Genomic DNA, 26,785 nt, shown 5'->3' on the forward strand with positions numbered 1-26,785 from the left:
AGAGCTAAGATTGGAGACACAGGGTGTGCCAAGTGCAGGTGGTGAAATCTTACCATTTTCTATAGAATTTAGAATAAAATTTGTGGGGTAGCCTTCCAAAGCAAGTGACCCTATACCTATCCACCCTGTCCAGATCACCACACTCACATCCTGGGCTCTTGCCTGGTGATCTGTAGGCCCCAAGCAAGGCATTCCAGAGTTTACCCCTCTAGAATAAGGCCAATTTATTTCTCCTTTTTTTTTTTTTTTTTTTGAGACAGAGCCTCAAGCTGTCACCCTGGGTAGAGTGAGGTGGCATCACAGCTCACAGCAGCCTCCAACTCCTGGGCTCAAGTGATTCTCCTGCCTCCACCTCCCAAGTAGCTGGGCCTACAGGTGCCCGCCACAATGCCGGGCTATTTTTTTAGTTGCAGCCATCATTGTTGTTTGGCGGGCCCAGGCTGGATTCGAACCCGCCAGCTCAGTTGTATGTGGCTGGCACCTTAGCCGCTTGAGCCACAGGTGCCTAGCGCAATTTATTTCTCCTAAAGACTGGTTTGAGATGCTAGTGGTGATGCTTTGAAGCTAGAAGCTAATTAGAACTGTCAGGAGTCTGTTCTCAAGCTAATGAGAGTTGCTGGGGGCTAAGCCTGCTGAAGGTGCCTCTCTACTTTTTCATCTCCTGGGTCTCTCTGGATCAGGAAGGTGCTCTGTGACCTGCCTGGGCCTCTGCCTTGCTGTTGTGAATTGTCCTGTTTGGAACTCATTGAACTTTCACCCTGGGCTCTGCCCTGCAAATGTTGGCTTGCACATTTGACTGTCCCACACACCCCCAGAGTTTCAGGGCTTGCACTAGCCTTCCACTTCATGGTTAGGAAGCTCAGCCCTGTGGGTTCCGTCTCAGCTCGCAATCAAGCATGTGTAGCTGGCTCCAGGTCTTCATTTGTCCATCCATATCAGGGCCACACCTTGTGCTGGACCTCCGTCTCTTCAGCTGTGAAATGCATCTATTTTCAGGGACCATAGGGTTTGGTCAGGGTTTATCTCTGGTGCCTTTTTCTGGAGCTCTCTGTAGGACTTCCTGCCTGTCCCAGCCCCATTCACTGCCCCTGTGGAGTCAGGAGGCTCGTGGCCTTTTCACATGATGCTCCCACAGCCTGGTATGTCCTCCCTCCTGTGCCCTGCACCTTGCCTGAGCTCTGAAGGGCAGTGGAAATATCTGTGTTGCTCACTCCTATCACCAGGGCATGGTGATCAATAAATCTTTGTTGAATGAGTAGATTCTTTGGGGAGTAACCAGCCTACCCAGCCTTGCACACATCACATGAAGTAACAAGAACCATTCCTTGCACAAGGAAACTGTGTTGTGCCTGTTTCCCCCCAGCTTTATTGAGGTATAATTGACAAATAAAAGTTGTGTGTATAGCTGGGTATGGTGGTACATGCCTGTAGTCCCAGCTGCTCAGAAGGCTGAGGCAGGAGAATGGCTTGATCCTGGGGTTTGAGGTTGCTGTGAGCTAGGATGACACCATAGCACTCTGGCCTGGGCAACAGAGTGAGACCCTATTTCCAAAAAAAGTTTGTATGTATTCGAGGTATACAATGTAACGATGTGATGTATGTATCTATTATGTATGTAATATGATTGTGCAAATGATTACCATGGTCAAATTAATACATCCTCACTGTATACAGCGTGTGGAGTATATCTTGTGTGTGGGGTGAGGACACTTAAGATTCTCTCTGTTAACAAATTTCCGGTAAACAATACGGTATTATGGTCACCGTGCTACGTGGTAGATCCCAGAATTTATCTCATAACTGAAAGTCTGTGTCCTTTGACCAACATCATCCCCTTGTGCCCAGCCCCTGGCAACCACCATGTACTCTCTGCTTCTGGGAATTCAATTTTCTGAGACTCCACATGTCTTTCTGTGTCTACCTTATTTCACTTAGCATAATGTCCTCCAGGTTCACCCAAATTGTTGCAAATGGCAGGATTTCCTTCTTTTTTATGGCTGAATAATACCCCCTTGGGCGTGTGTATGTATATATACCTGTGCGTAAATACATATGTGTGTGTGTATATCCAGTTTCTTTATCCATTCATCTGTGAACAGACACTTGGGTTGATTCCACATTTTGGCTATTGTGAATGAGGGAGTACATATACCTGGAAGTAAGATTGCTGGATTGTATGATAGTTCTATTTTTAGTTTTGGGGGGAACCTCCCTAGTGTTTTTCATAATGGCTTTACCAGTTTATACTCCCACTACCAGTATGCAAGGGCTCCCTTTTCCCCACAGCCTTGCCAACACTTATGTTTTACTTTTTTTTTTCTTTTTGAGACTGTCACTCCGTTGCCTGGGCTAGAGAACCATGGCTTCCACCGAGCTCACAACAACCTCAGACTCTTAGGCTCAAAGTGATCCACATGCCTCAGGCTCCTGAGTAGCTGGGATTACAGGCGCCCAACACAATGCTGGCTGATTTTTCTATTTGTAGTAGAGACAGGGTTTTGCTCTTGCTTAGGCTGGTTTCCAGCTCCTGAGCTCAAGTAGTCCTCCCACCTCAGCCTTCCAGAGTGCTGGGAATACAGGCCTGAGCCTATTTTAACTTTTTTTTTGAGACAGAGTCTCACTTGTTCACAGTAACCTCAAATTTTTGGGCTCAAGCAATTCTCTTGCCTCAGCCTCCCAAGAAGCTGGGACTACAAGATGCCCTCCACAATGCTAGGCTAGCTTTTTTAGAGACAGGATCTCACTCTCGAGCTCAGGCTATCCACCTGCCTTGGCTTCCCAGAGTGCTAGGATTATGGGTGTGAGCCACCATGCCCAGCCTTCTGTTTTAACATTTTGACTGTCCATTCTAACAAGAATGTGGTTTTTAATTTATATTTCATTAGTGATGTTGGACATCTTTTTCTTATATCTGCTGGCCATTTGTATGTCTTCACTAGAAAGTCTGTCAGGACTTTTGTTCATTTTTTAATCAGACGCTTTGGATGTTTTGCTGTTGAGTCGTATGAGGTCATTATTTGGATGTGTTGGATATTTAGATATAAGGAAACCTTATAGGATTGTAAACACACAGTCACCCCTTGGTTAGTGAACTGGTTCCGGGACCTCCCTTAGATATCCAAATCTGAGGCTTGGGTCTGTTATGTAAAGTGGTCTAGTGTTTGCACATAACCTCTGCACATCCTGTGTGCTTGCTGAAATCATCACTAGATTACACGTAAAACCTAATACAATGTAAATGCTGTGTAAATAGTTGTTGGACTAAATTGTTTAGGGAATAATGACAAGAAAAAAATCTGTACGTGTTCAGTACAGATGCAGATTTTTCCCCACATATTTTGACCCCCTGGTTGTTTGAATCTGTGAATGCAGGAGCTGTGACTAGGGAGAGGCAGCTCCCATTCTACGTGCCATCTTTTTGCCTTGTTGGCCACTTCCTATGCTGTGCCTCGTGCCTATTAAAATCACCCAGCAGCCCCGTGACCTTCCTGGTGAGGCAGGGTCTGGGCTGGGAAGGACAGTGGTAGGTCTCTTGTTTCTTTTCCTAGTTAACACCCTCCGAAATACGCCATCTCCAGAGCCTGGAGGCCTGCTCCCTCAATTCCTCCCTGAGCCAAGTGGTGGGAAGGGAGCTTCCCTGGGTGCAGTCTTCCCTCAGTGCTACACAGGAGGTATCTCCAGGTGGGATGTGTACAGGTGGATTTGACAGGTAGACACTAGAGTGCTGAGAGGGGAAGCCAGGAGGCTGCGTGCTTGTCCTTCCCTTTGACCTGGCAGGGCCTTGGGGGCTGGGCTGGGTCAGGGTCACCACTGGGTGTGCCTACAGCAAGTTGCCCAGCTCCTTGGTGTTTCCAAACCGTATGGACTATATATATATTTATTTATTCTTTTCCTAGCTCATTTGTGTATGACTCATGTAGACTTTGAGTACCCAGAAGCAGTCTGCTCAGAACAATCTCCTCCTTGGCAGGCTGGTCCCTTGTTCCTTTCAAGGATGCCAGTTTCTTACCCCTCAGCTCATCTGTCATAGAAAAGTGTCTGGGGCGGCGCCTGTGGCTCAGTCGGTGGGGCGCCGGCCCCATATACCGAGGGTGGTGGGTTCAAACCCGGCCCCGGTCGAACTGCAACAACAAAAAAAAATAGCCGGGCGTTGTGTCGGGCGCCTGTAGTCCCAGCTACTCAGGAGGCTGAGGCAAGAGAATCGCTTGAGCCCAGGAGTTGGAGATTGCTGTGAGCTGCGTGATGCTATGACACTCTACCGAGGGCAATAAAGTGAAACTCTGTCTCTACAAAAAAAAAAGTGTCTGAAATCTGTGGGAACCATGACCCAAGGATGGAGGTGGTCAGTGTTCCCAGGCTCTGTGTCCCTGGGCAGGCCCTGAGCTGGTTGAGCAGTGCAGGGAGGGTGTGGGGAAAGAAGCTGCAGGGCTCTGTCCTAGGCTTATTCCCTCCCTGTCTTGGGTTGGCCAAGGGCCCACTGCTGTGTGTTGGTTCCTGGTCCTCACAACTGTGACAGATAATGCTGTACCAGACAAAGGGCAGTGCCTATACCATGGAAATCACCTGGGTTCAGCCAGCTGGGCCTAGGGACTGTTCAGTTAGGATGGAAGAGGGCATGGGGCCAGGAGCCCCAGTCAGTGCCAGAGGGTGGGTCGGCCCACCCCTTTGCACACAGTGACTAGTAACGATGCACCGCCCTTACCCAACCTTCTTGGTTCCTTCCTGTGGGATGAGCCCTGGGGCCACTTGCTCAAAGCCCAAGTCTCTCCAGGGCCTGCCCACCAGCCTGCCCCAGTAGACTGGACACTGCTGCCCCTGCCTTGTCTCCTTTAATGCCATGGCCGCTCTGGCTGCCCCGGGAGTCCCTGTGCTCACCAGCCCTGAGGAACTCCATGGAAGGAGCACAAGGGGTTCCAACTGTCCCCTGCCCCCCAGAAACATAACTTTTAGACCCTATTTATGAAGGCCCAAGCCCATTTCTGCAATGTCTTCCTCAGGGTCACCATGCCCCCAGGCTGAGGGCTGGCAAACCACAGTCAGAAAAACTTGTTTAGCAGCTGCTTTTATCTCTCAAGCCCACTGGCTTATTATGTTTTGTTTTTGTTATAGAGACAGAATCTGCATGTTGCCCAGGCAGGTCTCAAACTCCTGGGCTCAAGGGATTCTTCCACCTTGGTCTCTCATGGTTTATATTACTAATTTTAAAAAGGCCAGGTTTTTTTTTCTTTTTTTTTTTTTTTTTTTTTTGTAGAGACAGAGCCTCACTTTGTCGCCCTTAGTAGAGTGCTGTGGCATCACACAGCTCACAGCAATCTCTAACTCCTGGGCTTAGGCGATTCTCTTGCCTCAGCCTCCCGATTACCTGGGACTGCAGGCGCCCACCACAATGCCCGGCTACTTTTTGTTGCAGTTTGGTTGGGGCTGGGCTTGAACCTGTCACCCTCTGTATATGGGGCCGGTGCCCTACCCACTGAGCCACAGGCGCTGCCCCAAAGGCCAAGATTTCTAAGTTTGCTTTTATTCACACATTGCAGGAAAGGAGAAAAAAACAAGTGCCAAATCCACAGAATTATCTTTAAGGTTTGCATTTGGGGTACCCTTGGGGCAGCAGAGCAGATGAGAAGGTAACCAGGCATTCCACCCAGCCTGAGCCCTCACTCCCTCTATCCTCCCTGACCCTCACAGCCGTGTTCTGGACTAGCGGTTAGCAGTGTAAGATGATGACATTTGCTCTTAGCCACATGCTTCCACACTGTTTGTTTCAGGTAATCCTTTCAGCCACCGGGAAGTCCTTGAACTTGTTGTTGACTTCAGTACTTCCACTGGCTAATTCCAGGTTTATCAGGGAGCTGTGTGGAATCCTGTGATTCCAGGCTCCCACAGTTCTCTGCCCAAACAATAGTTTTGCTTTTGCAGCAGCCGGGGTGACCTTGAATCCCCTCCTGTGATGTCACAAGGGTCTCCAAGTTCCTCTCTTTCCTCCCTCTTCTGTGTTGAACACATCACTCCAGTAGTGGCCTCAATTTTGCTCTTCAATCAATCTTTTCATCCTCAATACTTTTTTAAAAAATGTGAAAATCAGCCCACATTCTTTGTCCACATTCAGCAAGGGTTGTGAGAGAATGACCCTGTTCCTTCCCTGCTGACCCTTGTTTTGCTGTGCTGAGACGCCTGCCGTGTCCCTGGTCACTCACTGAAGTCTAAAGGTGGAGCTGTGCCTGGGGGCAGAGCGCAGTGGGTGTCCGGGACCCTCTATCCCTGCCGCCCCAGTGTGTTGGGGACTCCTGCCTCCCTCCCACCACACTTGCCCCAAAGTCCCCTTCCGCACACCCCTGCACAGTGGCCCTGTGGCCCTACAGCTCTCCCAGTGTTTCTGGAAAGCAGGAGGAACAGAACATGGTAGTCAGAATTTGTGACCGTGGAGTGTGGCTTCCTGGGATCCAACCCCAGTACTTGTCTTTTTCAATAATGTGACCTTGAGCAGGTTGCTTAGCCTTTAGCCTTTTGAAGCCTTAAAATCCTAATCTTTAAAATGGGATTGTACTTGTTCTTCCTCCTGGGGTGGTAGTGAAGGTTACATGGGACCATGTGTGTCAAGGGCTTGGGCCCGTGTCTGATACTTGGTAAAGTTCAAAATAGGGCTGCTTATTAATATCCTGTGATAACACTGCTTGGCCTTGGGGATCCAAGGTCTGAGAGTCTCTAACTAACCACCTGTTGCCATCCCTCTGCTTAGGGCATCAAGAAGCCGTTCACAGAGGTCATCCGGGCCAACATCGGGGATGCCCAGGCCATGGGCCAGCCGCCCATCACCTTCCTCCGACAGGTGAGCCAGGCTGGGAGGGGCCATCCTCTGTCTTCATCTCCATCCCGCCCGCCTTAGTGCACAGCTGGCTCCAGCATCTGGCAGGGAGGTGCCCGTGACCAGTAGCCGTACCAGTGACCAGTGCCCTCTGGTTCTTTCCCTTGGCCTCCTCCCCTTTCAAGGTTATTGAAAATTCTTAAACCCATTTTGGGGTTGCTTTGGTGTCCTGGATGCAAAAGCTTGGCTGGCAAAGGCATCAGCGGGGTAGGTGGCAGTCCAGGGCAGAGGTAGAGGACCCCTGGGCTGGGAAGGTGGTGTGGAGGTTCACAGTGTGGCTTCTCAGTGAGACACCTAGTCTTGAGTGCTGACTCTGCCTCTTCCAAGCAAGGTGGATTTGGAGCAAGCAACAGAGATCAGCAGACCACCACCTGGGAGGGTGACAGGGGGCCTGCACAGTCCAGTGTCAGCACAGGGGCTGTGCCATTGTGAGCTACCTCTGAGTGACTTGGCTCCCTCCTCGAGGCTCCAGTCTGAACACCAGCCACAAAGATGCCAAAATTGGAGATTGGGGGTTGGGAAGGGGATGAGCAGGGCAGGAGGACGCCTGGGGACAGCCTGAACAGAAGTGAGAGACTGGGAGGCTTAATGTATGGGAGCTTTTTCTGGGAGAAGGCTGGCTGAGGCCTATTTTAGACCCAAAAAAAAGGTTTAAAATAAGGTTAAGGTTCACAGGCTGGGGTGGGGAGGGACACTAAGCACTGGGTACTCCTGTTCCCTTTCCCCTGCCCCACTCTCTGGGGTAGAGGGCTGAGAAGGGTTGAGGGGCCTCAACCCACAGCCCCTAAGGGATTGCACACAGGGTGACAGGGAGAGGAACTGAAGTTGGAGCTGGTCTGAGGAATGTCCACTGTGTACCCCTCCCGTAGCCACTGCTGCTGCCCCTCAGAGCAGGCCAGCTGCCCATGGCTATCAGAGTCCCTAAGCTGGCCCAGGCTGGGGAAACATGAGACCAAGCAGAGCAGCTTTGCCAGGGCAGGGAGGCATGAGGAGGTCAGAGGGCTCCAACATCCTGGAAGCACAGGCTTTGGAGCAGGGGCTGAACAGGGCCTCTTTCTGCAAGATTCCCCACATGCAACCGGGCAGGTGCCTCTCCTGCCAGGTGCAGGCTGTCTTCAGCTGTCATAAGTCTCTATAATCTTTATAAGTGTTCCTGTGACAAGGGCAGGCCAGATTGCTGCCCTTTACACAGATAAAGAAAAGCTGGGCACCCACCACGGTCACCTGGCTGGTCTCAGAGCCCTGAGCCCTGAGCCACCTCCATCGTCCCTGGCTCAGCTCCTAAGCCTCCGGCTCAGGCTTGCCTGGTAAGCCGCAGCTTACTGGCACTTTTGCACACATTTCCTTGCATAATCCTCTTAATTTGTAAGGTTAGGGTGATTTTCTCTGTTACAGAGATGAGAAAGCTGTTCCAGTTTTCAGCTGGGGAGGAAAGGGAGCTTAGGGCATGTGGGGAGGCCCATGGCATGGGGGGGAGCTAAGGGTGTGAGCAAGGAGGGGTCTGTGCAGCCCTGTTCCTGGCCCCTCAGCCCTGGCCCCCCACTCAGGAAACCCCTAGTTCTTGTGTTTGGGTGTGAAGCCCACTGCCCTTTTATGGGAGAGTTGGGGCCTCACTCAGCTTCTCACCTCCCCTTCCAGCAGCCACACTTGGGCCCCAAGCCTGGTCCTGGTGTATCCTGACTCTCAGCATCTCCTCTTCTGTTGTGGAGAGCCCAGTGTCCTCCCCACCCAACCTGACCCACAGGCCGAGTGCTTGCAGAGAGGTGTGCTATGGTAGTGTCCTGTGAAGTTGTCTTCTTCCTCCTGTCTGCCCCAGTATTCCCTGGACCCCAGAAGTGGGGTGCTGGGAACCCAGCCTGCACCTTGTTTCCCCAGGTAATGGCACTCTGCACCTATCCAAACCTGCTGGACAGCCCCAGCTTCCCAGAAGATGCTAAGAAACGTGCCCAGCGGATCCTACAGGCTTGTGGAGGGAACAGCCTGGGTGAGGCCCCAAATTGGCAGGTCCACCTGGGCATAAAATGAACCATGTTCCTGTGTGGGCTCATACATTGGCCTGTGAGTGAGTGTGAGTGAGGGGGGCGTGTGTGACAGTCCTCCTCCCACCCAGCCTGTTTGCCTTCTGCTTGCTGAGTGACAGTGTAAGTGCAGTCTCTGGTGACTGGGTACTGTGGGTGCCAGGGCCTGCATCTTGTGAAATTTGGGTTAGACACCTGGGAACAGCTATGTGGCTGCAAGCCTGTCTTCCTCGGAACAGAAGGTTTAACCCAGGGGTTGGCCTCGGTGATGGGAGGCAGGATAGAAGCGCAGTATCCAGTTTTGTTCAGGATTCTTATTACCTCAGTTCTGAACGAGTCCCTGCCTCATCTGAGAGGTCGTGGCCAATTGCTGGGGAAAGGTAGGGCCTTGAACCTCCTCAGGCCCCTCTCTGTAGTTTCCTTCAGTCTGACTATGCCATTTCCCCTCCCATTGCATTGTGTCTTCAGCCCACCTCACTCTCCCCTTCTTTGGGAGCCTCCAGATAGAACTTGGGGCACCAGAGGGCTTCCTGGAAGGAGGTCCTGGACTTGGCCACGAGCATGTGAAAATGATCTTCTCTCCCCCTGCTGAGAAGGGCTTCCAGCCTCCAGGCCTCTGGCTTTCTGCTCTCCTTTCATTTTCCTTCCTATTTATTTTTGTACCCCCACCCCCACCCCACTTCATTCATTGTCTACACAGGGAATCAGCTTCCTTCACCCTGAGGAATCCAGTTCTTAGAACTTTTTTCTTTTTATTTTGTTTTTCTGAGACAGAGTCTCACTTTATCTCGTGGCATCATAGCTCACAGCAACCTCAAACTCTTGGACTCAAGTGATCCTCTTGCCTCAGCCTCCTGAGTATCTGGGCCTACGGGCACCTGCCACCACTCCCAGCTAGTTTTTCTATTTCTAGTAGAGATGGTTTCTCGCTCTTGCTCAGGCTGTTCTCAAGCTTCTGAGCTCAGGCAATCCAGCTGCCTCGGCCTCCCAGAGTGCTGGATCACAGGTGGGAGCCATGCGCCCGGCCTTAGACCTTCTTAGTATGAATGTCCCGGAACTCGGAGCTTAGAAGATTTATGTGGCTTGTCCAGCAGGGAGTCAGCTCCCCTGGTCTGTCTGTCATCTCCCTGCCTTTCCTTTTACCTTTATTACTATGTCCCTTTACGGAGAGCTCTGCTTACCTTCCTAACTGTAGTCATCCCACAAGACCTCTCTCTGAGCCTGCGCACTCCTAGTGGTAGCCCTCTCCAGGTGCCCCCCAGCTTCCTGCCCACCAGTCGCATATGCCAGGTCCCACACCACAGGCTGGCAGAAAGCAGCCCAGAAGCCTGGCCACTGGGCTCCTCTTCCTCTCACAGCCTCTGCCTGGCCCAGAGGACAAAGGTATTTCTCAGAGACCGTGGGTCTGAGACTCCTGGGACCCCTAGCTGCGAGGGCGGCTGGGGCTTTGCCCTCTGCAACCTTGTTGCGTGACGCTAAGCCTCACCAGCAGGTCTATGTCAGCCGGAGCTGGGGTTGTGGGTAGGGAGGCCATGTGCGTGTGGGTCCCTTCTTCGATGTTGCAGAAAGAGACCAATTGGTTTTTGTGGTTTTGTGACCTGCACTGAGTTCTGTCCCGGGATCCCATCTGTAAACACAGATGAGACAGGTGCATGCCAAGCCTCTCTCCTTATCCTTCCATGAGGAAGCACTTTGCATTCACTTCCCGGGCTGTCAGGGAAGGTGGACACGTGTGCTGAAGCCTCCCACCTCCTGTGGGGTCACTGCCAGGCCCTACTTCTGTAGGTGGAGGGACAGTATGACCCTTCCTGTGACAGGGATGCGGAGCTGTTGTCCTCTGTCCACAATGCCATGAGCAGCACCTTCTTGCCTGAGGAGGATAAACGAACTGGAGCATGTTACTAGGCCCCAGGGCCACCCAGCCCAAGTGGGGGTTGTTAGATCTGAGATCTGTACAAGATGTCTTGAAACTTACCTAGGACATGCTGTTACCATGTCCTTTAAAATTCTTACCAGAGCTTCATTTATTTCTGTTTGACAGAGTAATTCAGTTCTCAGGACGTGTCCTGGATCTTTAATAGGATTGAGGTAAAACCTAGCGCATGCCTGGGCAAGGTAGGAGCTGTGTGTCCAGCAGCTCCCCGAGTGTACCCTACTCTCTGCCAGGTGCTGTTCTAGACACTCTGGGGCACTGGCCAATGGAGGCAGATAGGGTTTCTGTGCTTATAAAGCTCACTATCAGATTTGGGAGAAACCAACACTTAAAAGAATTCTCATAGGCCAGGTGCAGTGGCTCACACCTGTGATCCCAGCACTCTGGAAGGCCGAGATTGCTTGAGTTTAGGAGTTCAAGACCAGTCTGAGCAAGAGCGAGACCATGTCTCTACTAAAAATAGAAAAATTAGCTGGGTGTTTTGGCAGGTGTCTGTAGTCCCAGCTACTCAGGAGTCTGAGACATGAAGATCACTTGAGTCCCGGAGTTTGAGGTTGCTGAGAGCTGGCTAATGCCACTCTGTCACACACACAAAAAGAAAAACAAGGAAAGAATTCATATAAATACAGAATCCCCAGTTTTTATGAGTTTTTAAAGCCATAGGATTATAACAGGGGATTCTAATGGAGAGAGGTATACGGAGAAAGTGACATTCTCCTCATGAGGAGGTTGAGGAGGAACTTACAGATGTGTGACTGACGGAAAAACATGTGCAAAGGCCCTGAGGTTGGGAACTGAGTGTAGTTGGGTGAGTGGGTCCTGGTGCATCAACATTCAGTGACACTGGGGAGTTTTGCCGTGGTGGTGATGCTAACTTTTTTTTTCCAAGACAGAGTCTCACTTTGTCGCCCTTGGTAGAATGCTGTGCCGTCACAGCTCACAGCAACCTCCAGCTTTTGGGCTTAGGCAATTCTCTTGCCTCAGCCTCCCAAATAGCTGGGACTACAAGCACCCACAACAACGCCTGGCTATTTTTTGTTGGAGTTTGGCCAGCGCCGAGTTCGAGCCCACCACCCACAGTATATGGGGCCGATGCCCTTCTCACTGAGCCACTAGTGCTGCCCAGTGATGCTAGTTTTAAGCTCTGGGAGTTAGGTTGGCAGTGGGTCCTGAGCAGTAGTGTAGTGAGGTGTGGCCTACCAGTGGGCCAGGTGCCCAGAGAGATGCACAGGAGAACTAGGTAGCAGCCCCTACCCTCGAGGACCTGCAGTCAGCATGGCAGGAGGCTACTGTATAAAATGACAAGAGAAATGACAGGCCAGGAGAGAGGTGGGGGGTAGGCGGACTCTTTAGGACAGGCCCCTGGAGACAGACTGGAAATGAGCCTTGAAGGATCAGTGTGGAACATAACATAGGATCTAAAGAAAAAGAAACCCAGGAGCCTCCTTAGAAGGGTGGAAGGTCGGTGGCTCCAGAACCAGAGGACTTGCCAATGGGTGAAGGTCTGGGAATTTGAGTAAATGGCTGGGCTTGAAGGCAGATGACCAGGCCCCAAGGAGTAGAAAGCAGGGCATTTGTTGTTGCTATTGAGATGGTCTTACTCAGTCACCCTGGGTAGAGTACTGTGGCCTCACAGCAACCTCAAAATCTTGGGCTCATGGGCTGGATGCAGTGGCTCATGCCTGTAATCTCAGCATTCTGGAGGTTCAGGTGGGCAGATCACCTGAGCTCACAGGTTCAAGACCAGCCTGAGCTAGAGCAAGACTCTGGCTCTAAAAATAGCAGGGTGTTGTGGTGGGCACCTACAGTCCCAACTACTTGGGAGGCTGAGGCAAGAGAATCACTTCAGCCCAAGAATGAGCTGTGATGCCATGGCAATGTACCAAGGGTGACAAAGCGAGACTTTGTCTCAAAAAAAAAATCTTGGGCTCAAACAATCCTCTTGCCTCAGCCTCCCAAGTAGCTGGGACTAGAGAGTAGGGTAATGAAAGAAGACTGGGAGACTGGGAAAGTTTCTGTACACAGTTGCTCAGAAATAACAAACAAATTTCCTAGTAAGGAAAGTGTTTCATGTCCCTGTATCTACCACCCAGAATTGATGCATATTAAAGTTTGTATTGGTCCAGCAAAGTCATTGTACAGCTGGTTTGAGGGAAAGGGGTGAATCCAGTGCTGCACAGAGAGGCTGAGCAGAGCCAGGACATGTTGCTTCAGAGCTTTTGGCCGTGTTCTTCCTGGATGCCAGGCCTGAACTGATACATGCTGAGTCCCTGGAGAAGAATCTACTTTCTAGAGCTGTTTTTTCTTCTGTTGATGGTTTTACAGTAGTCATAGAAGGAATAGGTTTTTTTTTTTTTAATGTGTAAATTTCAAAAAACAAACAAAAAAAAAATCTAAAAGGGTATATAATGAAAAGTCTGCTTTTCTTCTCTGAGGCCCCAGCCTCCAGTACACTTCCCCAGAGAATTCACCTCACTAGTTTGTCTTCCTCCTGAGGAATTTTGTGCATTTTCAATTTTTTTGTGGTGGGGGAGATAGAGTTACACTCAGTTGCCCTGTATGAATACTGTGCTTACAGCAACCTCAAAGTCCTGGCTCAAGTGATCCTCTTGCCTCAGCCTCCCAAGTAGCTAGGACTATAGGCATTTACCAGCAAGCCTGGCTAGTTTTTGTTTTTAGTAGAGATGGGATTTCGCTCTTGCTTAGACTGGTCTTGAACTCATGAGCTCAAGCGATCCACCCATCTCAGCCTGCCAGAGGCTAGGGTTACAGGTGTAAGCAACTGTACCCATCCTTTCTTTTTAGATAAAATCTCACCCTGTTGCCTAGGGTAAAATCAGTGATGTTATCATATATCACTGCATGCTACCATGCCTGGCTAATTTTTCTGTTTATTTGTAAAGATGGGTCTCACCATGTTGCTTAGGCTGGTCTTAAACTCCTGGCCTTGAGCAGTCCTCCCAACTTGGCCTCCCAAAGTGCTAGGATTACAGGAGTGAGCCATCATACGCAGCCTTCCAATTTATTTGTAAAAACATAAGTAGTGGCCTAACATTAAAAAGTTTTTTTTTTTTTTAGAGACAAGAGTCTCACTTTGTCACCCTCGGTAGAGTACTGTGGCGTCACAGTTCACAGTAACCTCCAGCTCTTGGACTTAGGTGATTCTCTTGCCTCAGCCTCCCGAGTAGCTGGGACTACAGGCGCCCGCCACAATGCCTGGCTATTTTTATTGTTGTTGTTGCAGTTTGGCCAAGGCCGGTTTTGAACCCTCGTATATGGGGCCGGCACCCTACTCACTGAGCCACAGGCGCTCACAGGTGCTGACTTTTTAATCTTTTTTTTTTTTTGTAGAGACAGAGTCTCACTGTACCGCCCTTGGGTAGAGTGCCGTGGCGTCACACGGCTCACAGCAACCTCTAACTCTTGGGCTTATGCGATTCTCTTGCCTCAGCCTCCCGAGCAGCTGGGACTACAGGTGCCCGCCACAACACCTGGCTATTTTTTTTCTGTTGCAGTTTGGCCGGGGCTGGATTTGAACCTGCCACCCTCGGCATATGGGGCCGGTGCCCTACTCACTGAGCCACAGGCACCGCCCCTGACTTTTAATCTTAAATGGCAGCCTGAGGATGTTGGTGTCACAAGGGTGTGGGAGTGGGTGTGATGCATGCCCAGCAGCCACATTGCTGTGGGATGAGTGCAGGCCCAGCAGCGGCATTGCTGTGGGCTGGGTGCAGGGTCGGCAGCCACATTGCTGTGGGCTGGGTGCAGGCCTGCAGCCGCATTGCTGTGGGCCGGGTGCAGGCCCGGCAGCTGCATTGCTGTGGGGTGAGTGCAGGGCCGGCAGCTACATTGCTGTGGGCTGGGTGCAGGCCCGGCAGCTGCATTGCTGTGGGGTGAGTGCAGGCCCGGCAGCTACATTGCTGTGGGCTGGGTGTAGGCCCGGCAGCCGCATTGCTGTGGAGTAGGTGCAGGCCTGTAGGTTGTCCTGTTTTGGAGCACAAGTATTCACCCATTTTTTCCCAAGTTCTGCATAGGCAAAGTGATAAAAAGGAAAGGAATCCCAGCTCTAATGACTTTATTATTATAGTATGTGTATAAATCCCAGGAGGTTGGGTAAAGCAAATATGGGCACACAGATTAGGAGCCAAAGCCTAGAAAAATGCTGAACATACAGTAGTAGTCAGCAGATACAGGTGGATGTCGGATGCACGGACTGATGGGTGAGTGGATGAGCAGATGGGTGGCTGAACCCCAGACAGGTGGTTAAGACAGGTGGTTAAGTTGCAGATCACAGGGCAGTGGGAGTTGGGCCCCACCTGAGCTCCCTTTACTGTTCCTCCCCACAGTAAGTTATGTGGATTTCACCCTGGTCCTGCACACCTAGACCTCCTGCCTCTCATTGCTGTCTCACTTGCTGTCTTACAGGGTCTTACAGCGCTAGCCAGGGTGTCAACTGCATCCGTGAAGATGTGGCTGCCTACATCACCAGGCGGGATGGTGGCGTGCCTGCGGACCCAGACAACATTTACCTGACCACTGGGGCTAGTGATGGCATTTCTGTATGTGTGGGTGTGGCTCACCTGCGTGCAGGCCACCTTGCATGTTAGGGCCAAGCAGGGAGTCGGTGGGTGTGGGTTGGCCATCCAGCTGTCCCCCTGCCGTGGTGGCCTATGGTCCATTGCACCCTTGATTTTCCTCTAAGTGTGTCCCAGCAAGCCCAGCTTGCAGAGGAGCCGGGGGCACTCGAGGGTGACACAAGCTGCTGGCATTCCTCCTCTGCCAGGCCTGGTGCCAGGTGCTGGAGACAGGAGGAACCAACCCCATCATCGGTCTGGCCTCTGCACAGTAGTGCTAGAGAGGACCAGTATTAACACGTAAATGAGGCCATGTCGCAGCTTTCTGTAGGAGTCAGGGCAGGCGCCACAGGAGGCAGCAGCAGGGCCTCTGGCTTCTGGAGGAAGGCAGGGAAGAGCTGAGAGGTGGAGGAGGGAGTGTTCTGAGCTGAAGGTCAGCATGTCTATAGGCCTTGAGCCTGAGGGAGGCTGAGTGTTGGGAGAGTCAGAGCAGATGGGCACCAGAAATGGGGCGGGAGGCAGTGGGCAGGTGAGTCCTCCAGGGCCTTGGAGACCACTCTGAGGATTTGGGTCATTGTCCTAAGAACAATAAGGGAGCCATAGGAGGCTTTGAAGGAGGAGGTGAGTTCTCAAATTTACATGGCTGGGAGGGACCTCATAGATTGAGAGCACTTAGGCAGCGACAAGGTGGCCCAGGCTGGAGGAGGATTGCTTGACTGGAGGAGTCTGCAGCCCCAGTGTGGGGTCCTGCAGCCTCCCAGGGCCCAGCTTGGTGCCAGGTGCTCCCACTATGTCACCGACACTGCCCCTTGCTGTCTGACCCTTCCTGACCTCCAGGGCACTTGCTTTAGGGGTCTGTTGTGAGCTCTTCTGCTTTCCCAAAGCATTTCTTTTTTGTTTTTCTTGAGACAGAGTCTCATTTCGTCACCCTGGATAGAGTGCCGTGGTGTCACACCTCACAGCAACCTCCAACTCTTGGGCTTAAGTGATTCTCTTGCCTCAGCCTTCCAAGTAGCTGGGATTACAGGCGCCCACCACAATGCCTGGCTGTTTTTGGTTGTAGTTGTCATTGTTGTTTGGCAGGTCCGGTCTGGGTTCGAACCTGCTGGCTCTGGTGTATGTGGCCGGCGCCCTTAGCCGCTGAGCTACAGGGGCCGAACCCCAAAGCATTTCTAATACACGAAACAATTCCTGGAGCCCATGAGGAAGCAGAAGCCCAGAGATAGTGAGGGGCCTGCTGGCATGGAGTCAGTTCTGATAGCAGTGGGTTTTAACGTTGGGGCTGCAGCTCTTAGCCGGGCATGTTGGAGTCTCTTGTCCTGTCTTCCTGGGTCTATTCCCAGAGAAGCCCGGTGTTGACAGCCCCAGGGGAGGGGAGGGAGGTGTCTGCAGATTCAGTGACAAGAACTGGGCATTCTCCCAGCGAGGAACTGCATGTGGGGAGGACCTGTACCCATGTGCAGGGCGGAAAACCCCCGCAGAGGATTGTGGCTTATTGATTCAGTGAGTTGGTGCCACCCTACAGGCGGCCCCCAGGACTCCTGCGCTGGGTTCGAGATTCTGACCTAGGCAGCTTTGAGAGCGCCCAAAGCGCCACCTGGTGGCAGTAGCTGGGCCTTTCCTAGCCGAGGGCACTGAGGTCACTGAGAAGACAGGTGCTGGGGCCCCACCCTGGTCTGTGTTACAGGGGTGGGGTCAGAATGATTCCGAGACGAGGCCAGTTTGGGGACTGCTGTTTTAAAAGCATTAAAAATACAAGTATTGAGCCTTTAAACATCATACACCGTGCTAAGAACTTTAAAACATTGTATCTTGCTTCTTGCTTACAGCAGCCCCCACTTTTACAGATAAGGAAACAGGTTGGGGAATTGAGGCAGCCTGCACTGGGGCTGCTCTGGGAGCAGGCAGCAGGGCCACCTGGGCAGGGCTGGGGAGTGGCAATGGCCTTCTAGATGTGACTTCTTGGTTGCAGACAATTCTGAAGATCCTCGTCTCTGGGGGTGGCAAGTCACGGACCGGTGTGATGATCCCTATCCCGCAGTATCCCCTCTACTCAGCGGTCATCTCCGAGCTTGATGCCATCCAGGTGAACTACTACCTGGACGAGGAGAACTGCTGGGCCCTGAATGTGGAAGAGCTCCGGCGGGCAGTACGAGAGGCCAAAGGCCACTGCAACCCCAAGGCACTGTGTGTCATCAACCCCGGGAACCCCACAGGTCTGCATTTTACTTCTGTGCTGGTTTCTTGGAAGGTGGGGGCAGCTGTCAACACACTGAAGAGTTAAATGCTATGAGGTCCTCTCTGTAGTTTGTCCATCCAGTTCCAGATTTGCTAACATAAAGGCATAACATTTGCTGCAGGCCATTAAGGAGATGAGCAAATGCAGGTATTTTCTTGGGCAGGGTTGTACTATTACTAACAGAATTTTCTCCTGTTCTCCTTGCATTTGCAAAGACACTTCCTTGAGATTATCTGAATACAAACTGTCACCATTAATCATAGGCCTCATTGAACTTCAGTCCTACTTGTTTTTCTGAACTAGTTTTTAGAAATGCTGGCATGTGCTATTTTGTTTTTCTTTGACACAGCATTGTTCTGTACCTTGAGGCCTGGGAAGAATACATCATATAAAAAGAAAAGCAACAACCCCTCCTCAAGAAAAACCCCAAAACCTAGTTTCCAGAAATTGAAAAGCACCCCAATTTTGCATATTTTTCTTTACAAAAAGTACAGAGTCCTGCCCATTTTGATCTTTCTGGGCTGCTGGCTTCGTATGCCCCTGATGCAGTTTGGATGCAGAGAACAAGGGCTCCTCTCTCTTCCTTTGTTGAGATAAATTGGGTCGGGGCCAAAGCGCGTTAGAGTTGATTGTAGAATCTGTTTTCTCGGGAACATTAAATGATGCTTCAATCAGTTGAAAGCACCACTTGAATTTCGGAGTGCAGAAAATGGGTGCAGCTGTCGGTAACAGTGGCTTATTTACCCTTACTCCTTGGGGGAGGCGGATGAAGACTCTCACCACAATGCAGTAGGGAAATGATAGAGAGTTGGGTTCTCCATCCTGGTTGTACATAGAATCACAAAGGGAGCTTTGAAAAACCTCAAAGGCCAGGCCACAGCCCTAGGATCTCTGGGGCTAGGGTGGAGACATCAATAGTCCCTGCAGCTGAGGATGAAAACTACTTACAGCAGTCATTCTCAAACCTGAACTCACTAAAATGCATACTGCTGGGCTGCACTCAGATATTCTGAGGTGTTTGTTCTGGGCTAGGTCCTGAGAGTTTAAATTTCAAACAACTCCCGAGTGATACTTACACTGGTTCCAGGACCACGCTAGGAATAGCAGGTTCTACAACATTTTAACAAAGATTCTGTATACCTAGTCTACATTACAGAGCCAGTAATTTTTTGGCCAGATGTTTACATAAATCTTTTCACCAGACTATTTGGAAAGAAATTGCTGCACCAGAGACTTTTCTATTCTTAATAAAAGGGCCATCATGTATTGCCCTTTTAAAATATCAGTAATTTGCCCATAAAAATATCAGTAATTTTTATGAAGAGTAACTTTTTCGGTGGGCAGCATCTGGCTTTGCTGTCTGGGGTCTTCAGTGCAGAAAAATCAGCTATTAGAACAGGGGCTAAAACAAGCCCACCTGTGATGACTGTGTATCTTGTCTGCACTATACACTGTGACCAGTTTAGTCAAAAAATGGACTGGTTTATTGAGCCAGGGGTTTTTTGGTTTCAAGACAAGATGTCTCGGTGCCCGTAACACAGTGCTTATGGCGCCAGCCACATACACTGAGGCTGGTGGGTTTGAACCTGGCCCGGGCCTGCTCAACAACAATGACAACTACAACAACAACAAAAAAAATGCTGATGTTGTGGCCGGGGCCTGTAGTCCCAGCTACTTGGGAGGCTGAGGCAAGAGGATCACTTAAGCCCAAGAGTTTGAGGTTGCTGTGAGCTGTGACATCACAGCACTCTACCATGATGGTGACATAGTGAGACTCTGTCTCAAAAAAAAAAAAAAGATGAAAGGGCTTAGATGGTTGAACTGTAAAGACCAGGGTAAAGCAGTGGCCTGAATTGGTGTCAGTGCCTCAAGATTCTCAGTCCATTTCTTAGTTTTGCTCTCCTCTGGGTTGGATTCTTTCTTAGGAAAGATTTGTCCTTGGAGTGGTTTTTGCTGGTTTCAGCCATTGCCCAGCTTCAGCTAAACAGCCTTACAGGACAGCTTCTTCCAGAGTTTCACCAAAACTCCCAAGCCACACTTTTTCCCAGGTTGGATCACCTGCCCATCCCTGAACCAGGCAAATTGCTAGGACTCTGGCTAGCCAGGTCTGTGTCCCAGGGCCCCTCCAGACGTACCCCCGGGACAAGATGATCTGTTACTCAGGAGAGAGGGCACTCAGCATGAGCAGCAGGTCTCCCATCAGTTTGTGGGATGATCATTTGGCTCAGCCTCTGTGGAGAGGCACTTAGGGGCCCCTCTCCAGCCTTTGGTGCCTGTATCAAAGCCATGTCTCTGGTCTCCCCTCGCTGGGCACAACTGCCATCTGTGACTCCCTCCTCCTGCACCACCATTCCTACCTGTGCCCCTTCGCGGGCTTGGTGGACATGCTCTAAGTGTGCTCAGGTTTCCATCACATCAGTGGGATTATTTGCACACCTTGAGTTTCGTTCCTTTATGGGCTGAAGGTGCTTCAAGTTTCTGGTCCTTGCCTGGCCCCTCGTTGTGTTCCCGTCAGCACTTAGTGGACAGGGCTTGGCACATCCTGGCACTAGAGTCCTTTTCTTGCGTTCTAGCAGAACACGGTTTGTGCGGTCTCAGGCATGGACGGGCAAGCCAGCTCCCACCTTGTCTGTGAGAACAGCAGCAGGTTCTTTGTAGAAACCAGGGCCTGTCGCTCTCCTGGAATCCTGGAACCGTGAGCTTGCTTCACATGAAGCCCAGGGGCTGCTTGCTTGGCAAGAGAAAAGTTAGTCTCTTAGTAAAGGAATTGGTTCATTACATTCACGGGTTCCTGGGATTAGGATATGAATGTCATGGGGGGGCTGTTATCTGTCCTGCCACGTCCACTTGTCTAACAGGTGGTGCCGGCAGGCTTCTCTTCTCCTGCTCCAGGGGTCCTCAAGCTGCAGCCCACGGGCCACATGAGGCGGTGTGATTGTGTTTGTTCCCGTTTTGTTTTTTTACTTCAAAATAAGATATGTGCAGTGTACATAGGAATTTGTCCATAGTTTTTTTTTTTTAACTGTAGTCTGGCCCTCCAGTGGTCTGAGGGACAGTGAACTGGCCCCCTATTTAAAAAGTTTGAGGACGCTTGCTCTAGACCAGCGTTTGTCAACCTGTTTTAATCTCATGGCAGACTTGAGCCTATAGTTAAACTTCCGTAGCACACTTAAATTATGTTGATTAAAAAAAAGAATATTCTTAACTAGGCTTTGAATTTCTTTTTAAAATAATTTAATTAGTGATCTTTAAAATTTTCCATGGCACACTGGTCGGAAATCACACCCCCGCATAGTTCAGGGTGGGAACCCTGGCTGAATCACACCATGCTCTCACAAGATACATGTATATTTTTTTCTAGACATATTTCTTATATTCTTGCATCAACAAAAATGTAAGTATTTTTATTTTCAAACAAAAGATAACATATTGTACATAGCTTTTTGTATCAAGATGTTTCTATGTGCATATACAAATACAGCAGAACCTCTGTCACAAGCTGGCCAACCTGTGGAGGTGGTCAACATAAGGAGCTAAGCCTGCTGTGCTGATACGCACAGGGGCACATGTTCTGGCTGTGAAGATTAGGTCAACGTAAGGAGGGCAGTGCAGGGAGGTGCTGCACTGTGGAGGTCCAACTGTAATGTGTGTTCATGTACACACACATGCACACACACTTAGATGTGTGTGGAGTAAACTCACGCAGGAAAGAAGCATGGCCATTTTTGCGAAGTCATCAAGCCTGATGATAGTGGCGCTTTCCCAAGGACATGAGCACGTCAGGCGTCCCCACTGCTGCACTCGGAATAGGCCTCGGGAGGCAGTGGGTGGCTCCTGTGCCCACCTACCTGTACTTACAGCATTTCTGCAAACTGATGGATCACACTCTTGCTGTTAGTGCTCATTTCTCTAAAATGGGTGGTGAGTGTTTCTTATCAGTGGTGATTCGAGTCCTGAAGAGGGAGACTCACCAAGGAGAGCTGCAGGGCACTTGCCGTGGGCTTCGCTCCCCAGGCGGCTGAGGGAGGCATGATGCTGGTGCCCAGGCCGGGCTCACTTAGCTTCTATTCTGTGGGGGTTTGCTGAGCACCTGCCAAGTGCTGCCTTGGAGGCTGAAATGAGCCTGCAGAGACCTGGCTCCTGCCTTGTGGAGCTCATGCGCCTTTCTGGGGAGAAGGTGAACTGCCCCCCACCTGGGTGCCACACTGGCTGCTGTGACTCTGTTGTTTGCTGCTGGTGTATAGGGAGGGGAGCCCAGCTGACAGCCTGAGCTCCTTGCGTTTCATTTCCCTGCTCTTGGCACTCCATGCCTTCCTGTCCTGCAGCACAGACATGCTGCCTGCACACACACCCCTCATTAAAGCAACAAAGTGGGTGTTACTTTCCCTCCATGTATCAGGCTTAAGTGAGTCAGGCAAATATGGTGGCCCCCCTGGAGGCCACAGGGGGTGTGGGGATGGGAAGGGGGAGGGAGATCCCTGGGGGCCACATAGCCGGGGCTGGGTGGGGCAGGCCATCTCTTCGGGTTTTGTGAGAAACAGGGCACCCATGTGATTCTGACTGGGAGCAATTTAAACAGCAACACAATCTACATTTTGGTTTTCTTGGGGTTTTGTAGGCCAGGTACAAAGCAGAAAGTGCATAGAAGATGTGATTCACTTTGCCTGGGAAGAGAAGCTGTTTCTCCTGGCTGACGAGGTGAGAGCCGCGCCAGCCCCTCCGCCCCCAAAAGGGTTGGATAAGATTTCTCTTACGGGCGGAGGGCCAGCACAACTGTTCCGCAGCCAGAAAGAGCTTTACTGTTATTGGAGGAGTAACTTTGGCCACGAGTGTGTGGACAGTCAGTGTTTCAACCTATGGAACCTATTATCCCTATATTTGTTTAGACTCGTAGTTACAAATTTCAGAAATTTATAACCCAATCAGTCTAAACTTAAAAAAAGATGATGAGGGGTGGCGCCTGTGGCTCAGTGGGTAGGACACCGGCCCCCTATACAGAGGGTGGTGGGTTCAAACCCGGCCCAGCCGAACTGCAAAAAAAATAGCCGGGCATTATGGTGGGTGCCTATAGTCCCAGCTACTCCGGAGGCTGAAGCAAGAGAATTGCTTAAGCCCAGGAGTTGGAGGTTGCTGTGAGCTGTGTGACGCCACAGCACTCTACAGAGGGTGACAAAGTAAGACTCTGTCTCTGAAAAAAAAAAAAGATGGGGTCACAGCTGTGCAGTGGATACGGGGCATCAGACCGCGACTTCCAGATCCTCTGTCTCTTCCATCCCTCTGTGTTGGCCTCACACCCAGGCCTGGTATCTTCTCAGTCTGGAAAGTGGGCACTGTCCTGAGGGTTCCAGCATGTCTCAGAAATAAGCTTCGTCTGTTCAGTCTGGGTCACACATCCACTGCTGAACCAGTAGCTGTGGCCTGTAGGTTGGCCAGGACCAGAGCAAGGGGTGGGGCCTCTGCCCTGTCCTCAAACCCCCAGGTGGGAATGGGAGGGTTATTCCCTGAGGGCAAATCAAAGGGCTTTTACTCAAGAGGGGAGAGAAGGAGCCCAGTGGAAGGAACAACCGACAGGCACACCACACACCCGCAGCCTTGTGCCCCGAATGCTTCTATAACTACTGTCTCATTTGATCTCACAACCCATGAGAAAGGCATCTTAATTAACACCATGACTGTTGCCTCTTGAGCCCCTGTCTGGAGCAGAGGTCTGCTCATTGGTTTTCCACTTTGCAAGAAATAAACAAGATCCCTCAAATCCTCATTTCATGTCATCTTCATCTCTGCGTGGATTCTGACCGGCTATGCCACGTGGCTTATAGCACTCTAGACAAGAAACAAGCTTGCCCACTACAGCATTGCCTTAGCTAGTGGGAGATAGGCCTAAAGTCTTTGCTTCTAAAGGAGAGAGGGGCAGCAAAGACAGATGATTTTCCCTGCAACCTGGTACACAAACTGCCCCCTGGGTCTGGGAGGAGGAGGATGCCAGGCTTGTTGGAGATGGAGCCCACCTGAACCTCCTGCTGACCCACAGGGCCACAAAAAGCCTTGGTTTCCTGATCCTCCAAAATGAGTGTGGAGAGTTAATCTCAAAAGGGCAGAGTGGGGTGCTAGACTTGTGGACCAGGAGGAACCAGACAGGCTGGGTGCTGCTCTGGCAGTGGAGACTGGGCAGAAAGACAAACAGATTCCAAACTGGGTCAGTGTTATAAAGGAAACTCAACAGAGTTAGATCTTCAAATAGGGAGGTTAGAGAAAAGAGACTTTAACTGCTACCACCATTCATGCCATTAGAGGATGTGCACTTTGTGCTTTAAGAGGAAGACCTGTGTGGGAAGGTGGGAGTCCTTGGTGTCACCATCACCACTGGTCAGATGAGGCAGAAGGGGAATCTGGAGATTGGTGAGGGCTAAGTGGGGGAAATCAGGTGAGCACCTGCCCCATCTGGACCTCAGTGTCCAGTGTGAGGCCTTGCCCGTGTGTTTATTCCAGAAAGTTCCTGCAGGCATGTTCTGGCTTGTCCCCTGAAATGGCACTGGAGGCTGAGCTGACTCCAGTGCTGGGTGTAGGTCATCTGTGCCTGCCCTCCCTCGGGCCTGCAGGGGCTTTATCCCCTGGGCAGCAGCCTTCATGGGCTCAGGCCTCCCAGAAGATGTGACTGTCCCTGTCGTGTCCTCCCCTGCAGGTGTACCAGGACAACGTGTACTCTCCGGACTGCAGATTCCACTCATTTAAGAAAGTGCTGTATGAGATGGGGCCCGAGTATTCTGGCAATGTGGAGCTGGCCTCCTTCCACTCCACCTCCAAGGGATACATGGGCGAGTATGTGGGCCTCTCCTCCCCCACTGTCTCGGGGCTGGCTTGGTGCCTCCCCTACACTTCTGTGGAGCAGGAGGAGGCAAGCTGCAGCCCTCTCGGGGACAGCCCAGGGATGTAAGGACAGCCCTGGTGCTGGTGCTCAAATAAAATGAAGCCATGCTCGAAAGAAATCAGACCGTGGACAAATGAAGGAGCTGAAGACAGGGCCTCTTACACTTGCTGTTCTCTGCCAGCCCTGCCTGTTGCTCCAGCGCTGCTGTCTGAGGGCCAGGGAAGGCAGATTGAGTGGATGAAACGCTCTCAGGGTAATAGGCCAACCTCTGGTTCAAGGCTGGTGTAGGCAGTAGGTGACCTCAGAGACCAGAAGGCCAGCCCCAGTCCTGCACCTGTGTGTTCAACTGATTTTAATAAAGCACCTACTGTGCATTCAAGTACTGATCTTGGCACTGAGGATATAGCAGTGAGCAGACTACAGTAGCACCTGCCCTCACAGAAGGAGGCATCAGATAAAAAAACAATGATAAGAGGCAAGAGTGCCAGGAGGTGGGGTGAGAGGGTCAGGCCTTAATAGGACAGCCTCCCGAGGAGGTGGCTTTTCAGTTAGGGCCCAAAGGATGGGAGGGAGGGAACTCTACAGATAATCTGGGGGAAGAGTGTTCCAGACAACAGAAGCAGCATGCGCAAAGGCCCTGAGGTGGAACCAGCCTGACATGTTTGAGGGGCAGCAGGGGGCTGTGGCAGAAGTAGAGAGCAAAGAAGTCAAGAGGCCAGACACCCTGGGCCACTTCAGTACTTTTCACTTTTACTCAGAGTGAGGTGAGAGCCCACCTGACTTTGGAGGTCACTAGACTCCTGATTGCTGTGTGCTGGGGGGTAGGGCAGAGGTGAGGGCTTAAGTGGAAGCTGTTCCAGTCCTCTAGGTGAGGTATCACAGACCAGGGTAGAGACAGGGTGAGGATTCCTGGCTGCATTTGAGGGCAGACCTGTCGGGAGTTGCTGGTAAAAGAGAGAGGTGTGAGAGAGAGCAGTCAAGATGAGTTGCCAGGTTTCTGTTCAGACAGGAGGAATGACAGTGTTGCCATCAGCAGATGAGAAAGGCCGGGGGTTGGGGTGTGGTGCAGGTTTGGTTTTGGACATGTTAAACTAAAAAATGCCAGTTTGATAGGCATGGTGGCTCATGCCTGTAATCTCAGCATTCTGAGAGGCTGAGGTGGGAGAATCGCTTGAGCTCAGGAGTTCCAGACCAGCCTGAGGAAGAGTTGAGACCCCCATCTCTACTAAAATAGAAAGACTAGCCGGGTGTTGTGGCAGGCGCCTGTAGGCCCAGCTACTCAGGAGGCTGAGGCAGGAGGATTGCTCAAGCCCAAGTGTTTGAGGTTGCTATGAACTATGACTCCACCCTACCCAGGGTGACAGAGTGAGGCTCTATCTCAAAAACCAATTTGATGTCCGGATAGAGACGTGTGAATCTGTAGATCCAGCTGACATCGGTGTGGGAGCTATCAGGGTGTGAGTTGTTAGATTGCCAGAGCTCTGAGTTGGGAAAGCTCACAGGGAGTGAGCATAGGAGAAGAGGTCCAGGGTCTGGGCCGGGGCCCCTTCTGCTCAGAGGTCGGGGAAGAGGAGACTGAGAAGGGAGAACCAGTGAGTTTGCAGCTAGGGGCATCCATTCCCAGTGTGGTGGTATTCTCTTAGGTGCCAGGCATCAGCATGGGGCGGGTTCTCATTGTTAGGCTGGAGAGCCAGTGTAACCAGGAAGCTTGAAGAAATAGTTTGGCCACATCAAGGGAGGTATCCCCTTGGGTAGATTTATGCCAGTCTTTCTGCTCTCAGTAGCAGTGCTAGCTTGTTGCTAGACTTTTATATGCCAAGTAGCTCTTCTCCTACATAAAACAGTTCTCTAGTAATTCATTTTCCAAACTCAAGCATGTTTGACGTACTTACCCATCTGCCCAACTCTGTTACCGACTACTTTCCAACAGCCAGTTCCTAGGACATTGGTATCCTGAGTTATGTCCAATTGTTCTCAGATCTTGGTTACCTAGGATCAGACAGCTTCACTCAATTCGGTCTTCTGCTCATTAGCAGAAGATTAAGCAGGAAGTTTTTTCTTTTGTTTTTTGTTCCAGAAACTTGTGGGGTCCCAGAACTTACCTTCCTGCCTTGGAACGTTCAGTCCAGGCAGCAGATGGGAATCTTTCTTTGCATGATCTCAAAAGCATTTTGTCAAGCATCGCATCACATCAGGTGCTCTGAACGGGTGGTGCACAGAGGAAGGTGACCAAGTTCCTGCTTCAGTGTGCCTGCATTTCTGTGGTCATTAGTCTGAACATCAGTGGTCAC

General features: G+C 51.0%; 1 protein-coding gene across 1 annotated transcript in view; it reads left to right on the forward strand.

The window, feature by feature from the left end:
- The window catches only part of GPT2 (glutamic--pyruvic transaminase 2), a 38,328-nt gene that overhangs the window by 2,721 nt on the left and 8,822 nt on the right, over positions 1-26,785 (forward strand). The window contains exons 2-7 of the mRNA XM_053582085.1: positions 6,737-6,826; positions 8,738-8,846; positions 15,239-15,372; positions 17,360-17,603; positions 22,245-22,324; positions 24,309-24,445. Of these exons, the coding sequence (XP_053438060.1) occupies positions 6,737-6,826; positions 8,738-8,846; positions 15,239-15,372; positions 17,360-17,603; positions 22,245-22,324; positions 24,309-24,445 (794 nt within the window). The remainder of the gene's footprint in view (positions 1-6,736; positions 6,827-8,737; positions 8,847-15,238; positions 15,373-17,359; positions 17,604-22,244; positions 22,325-24,308; positions 24,446-26,785) is intronic.

This window comes from Nycticebus coucang, chromosome 2, assembly GCF_027406575.1.
Source record: "Nycticebus coucang isolate mNycCou1 chromosome 2, mNycCou1.pri, whole genome shotgun sequence".
In the NCBI taxonomy this organism is placed as follows: domain Eukaryota; kingdom Metazoa; phylum Chordata; class Mammalia; order Primates; family Lorisidae; genus Nycticebus; species Nycticebus coucang.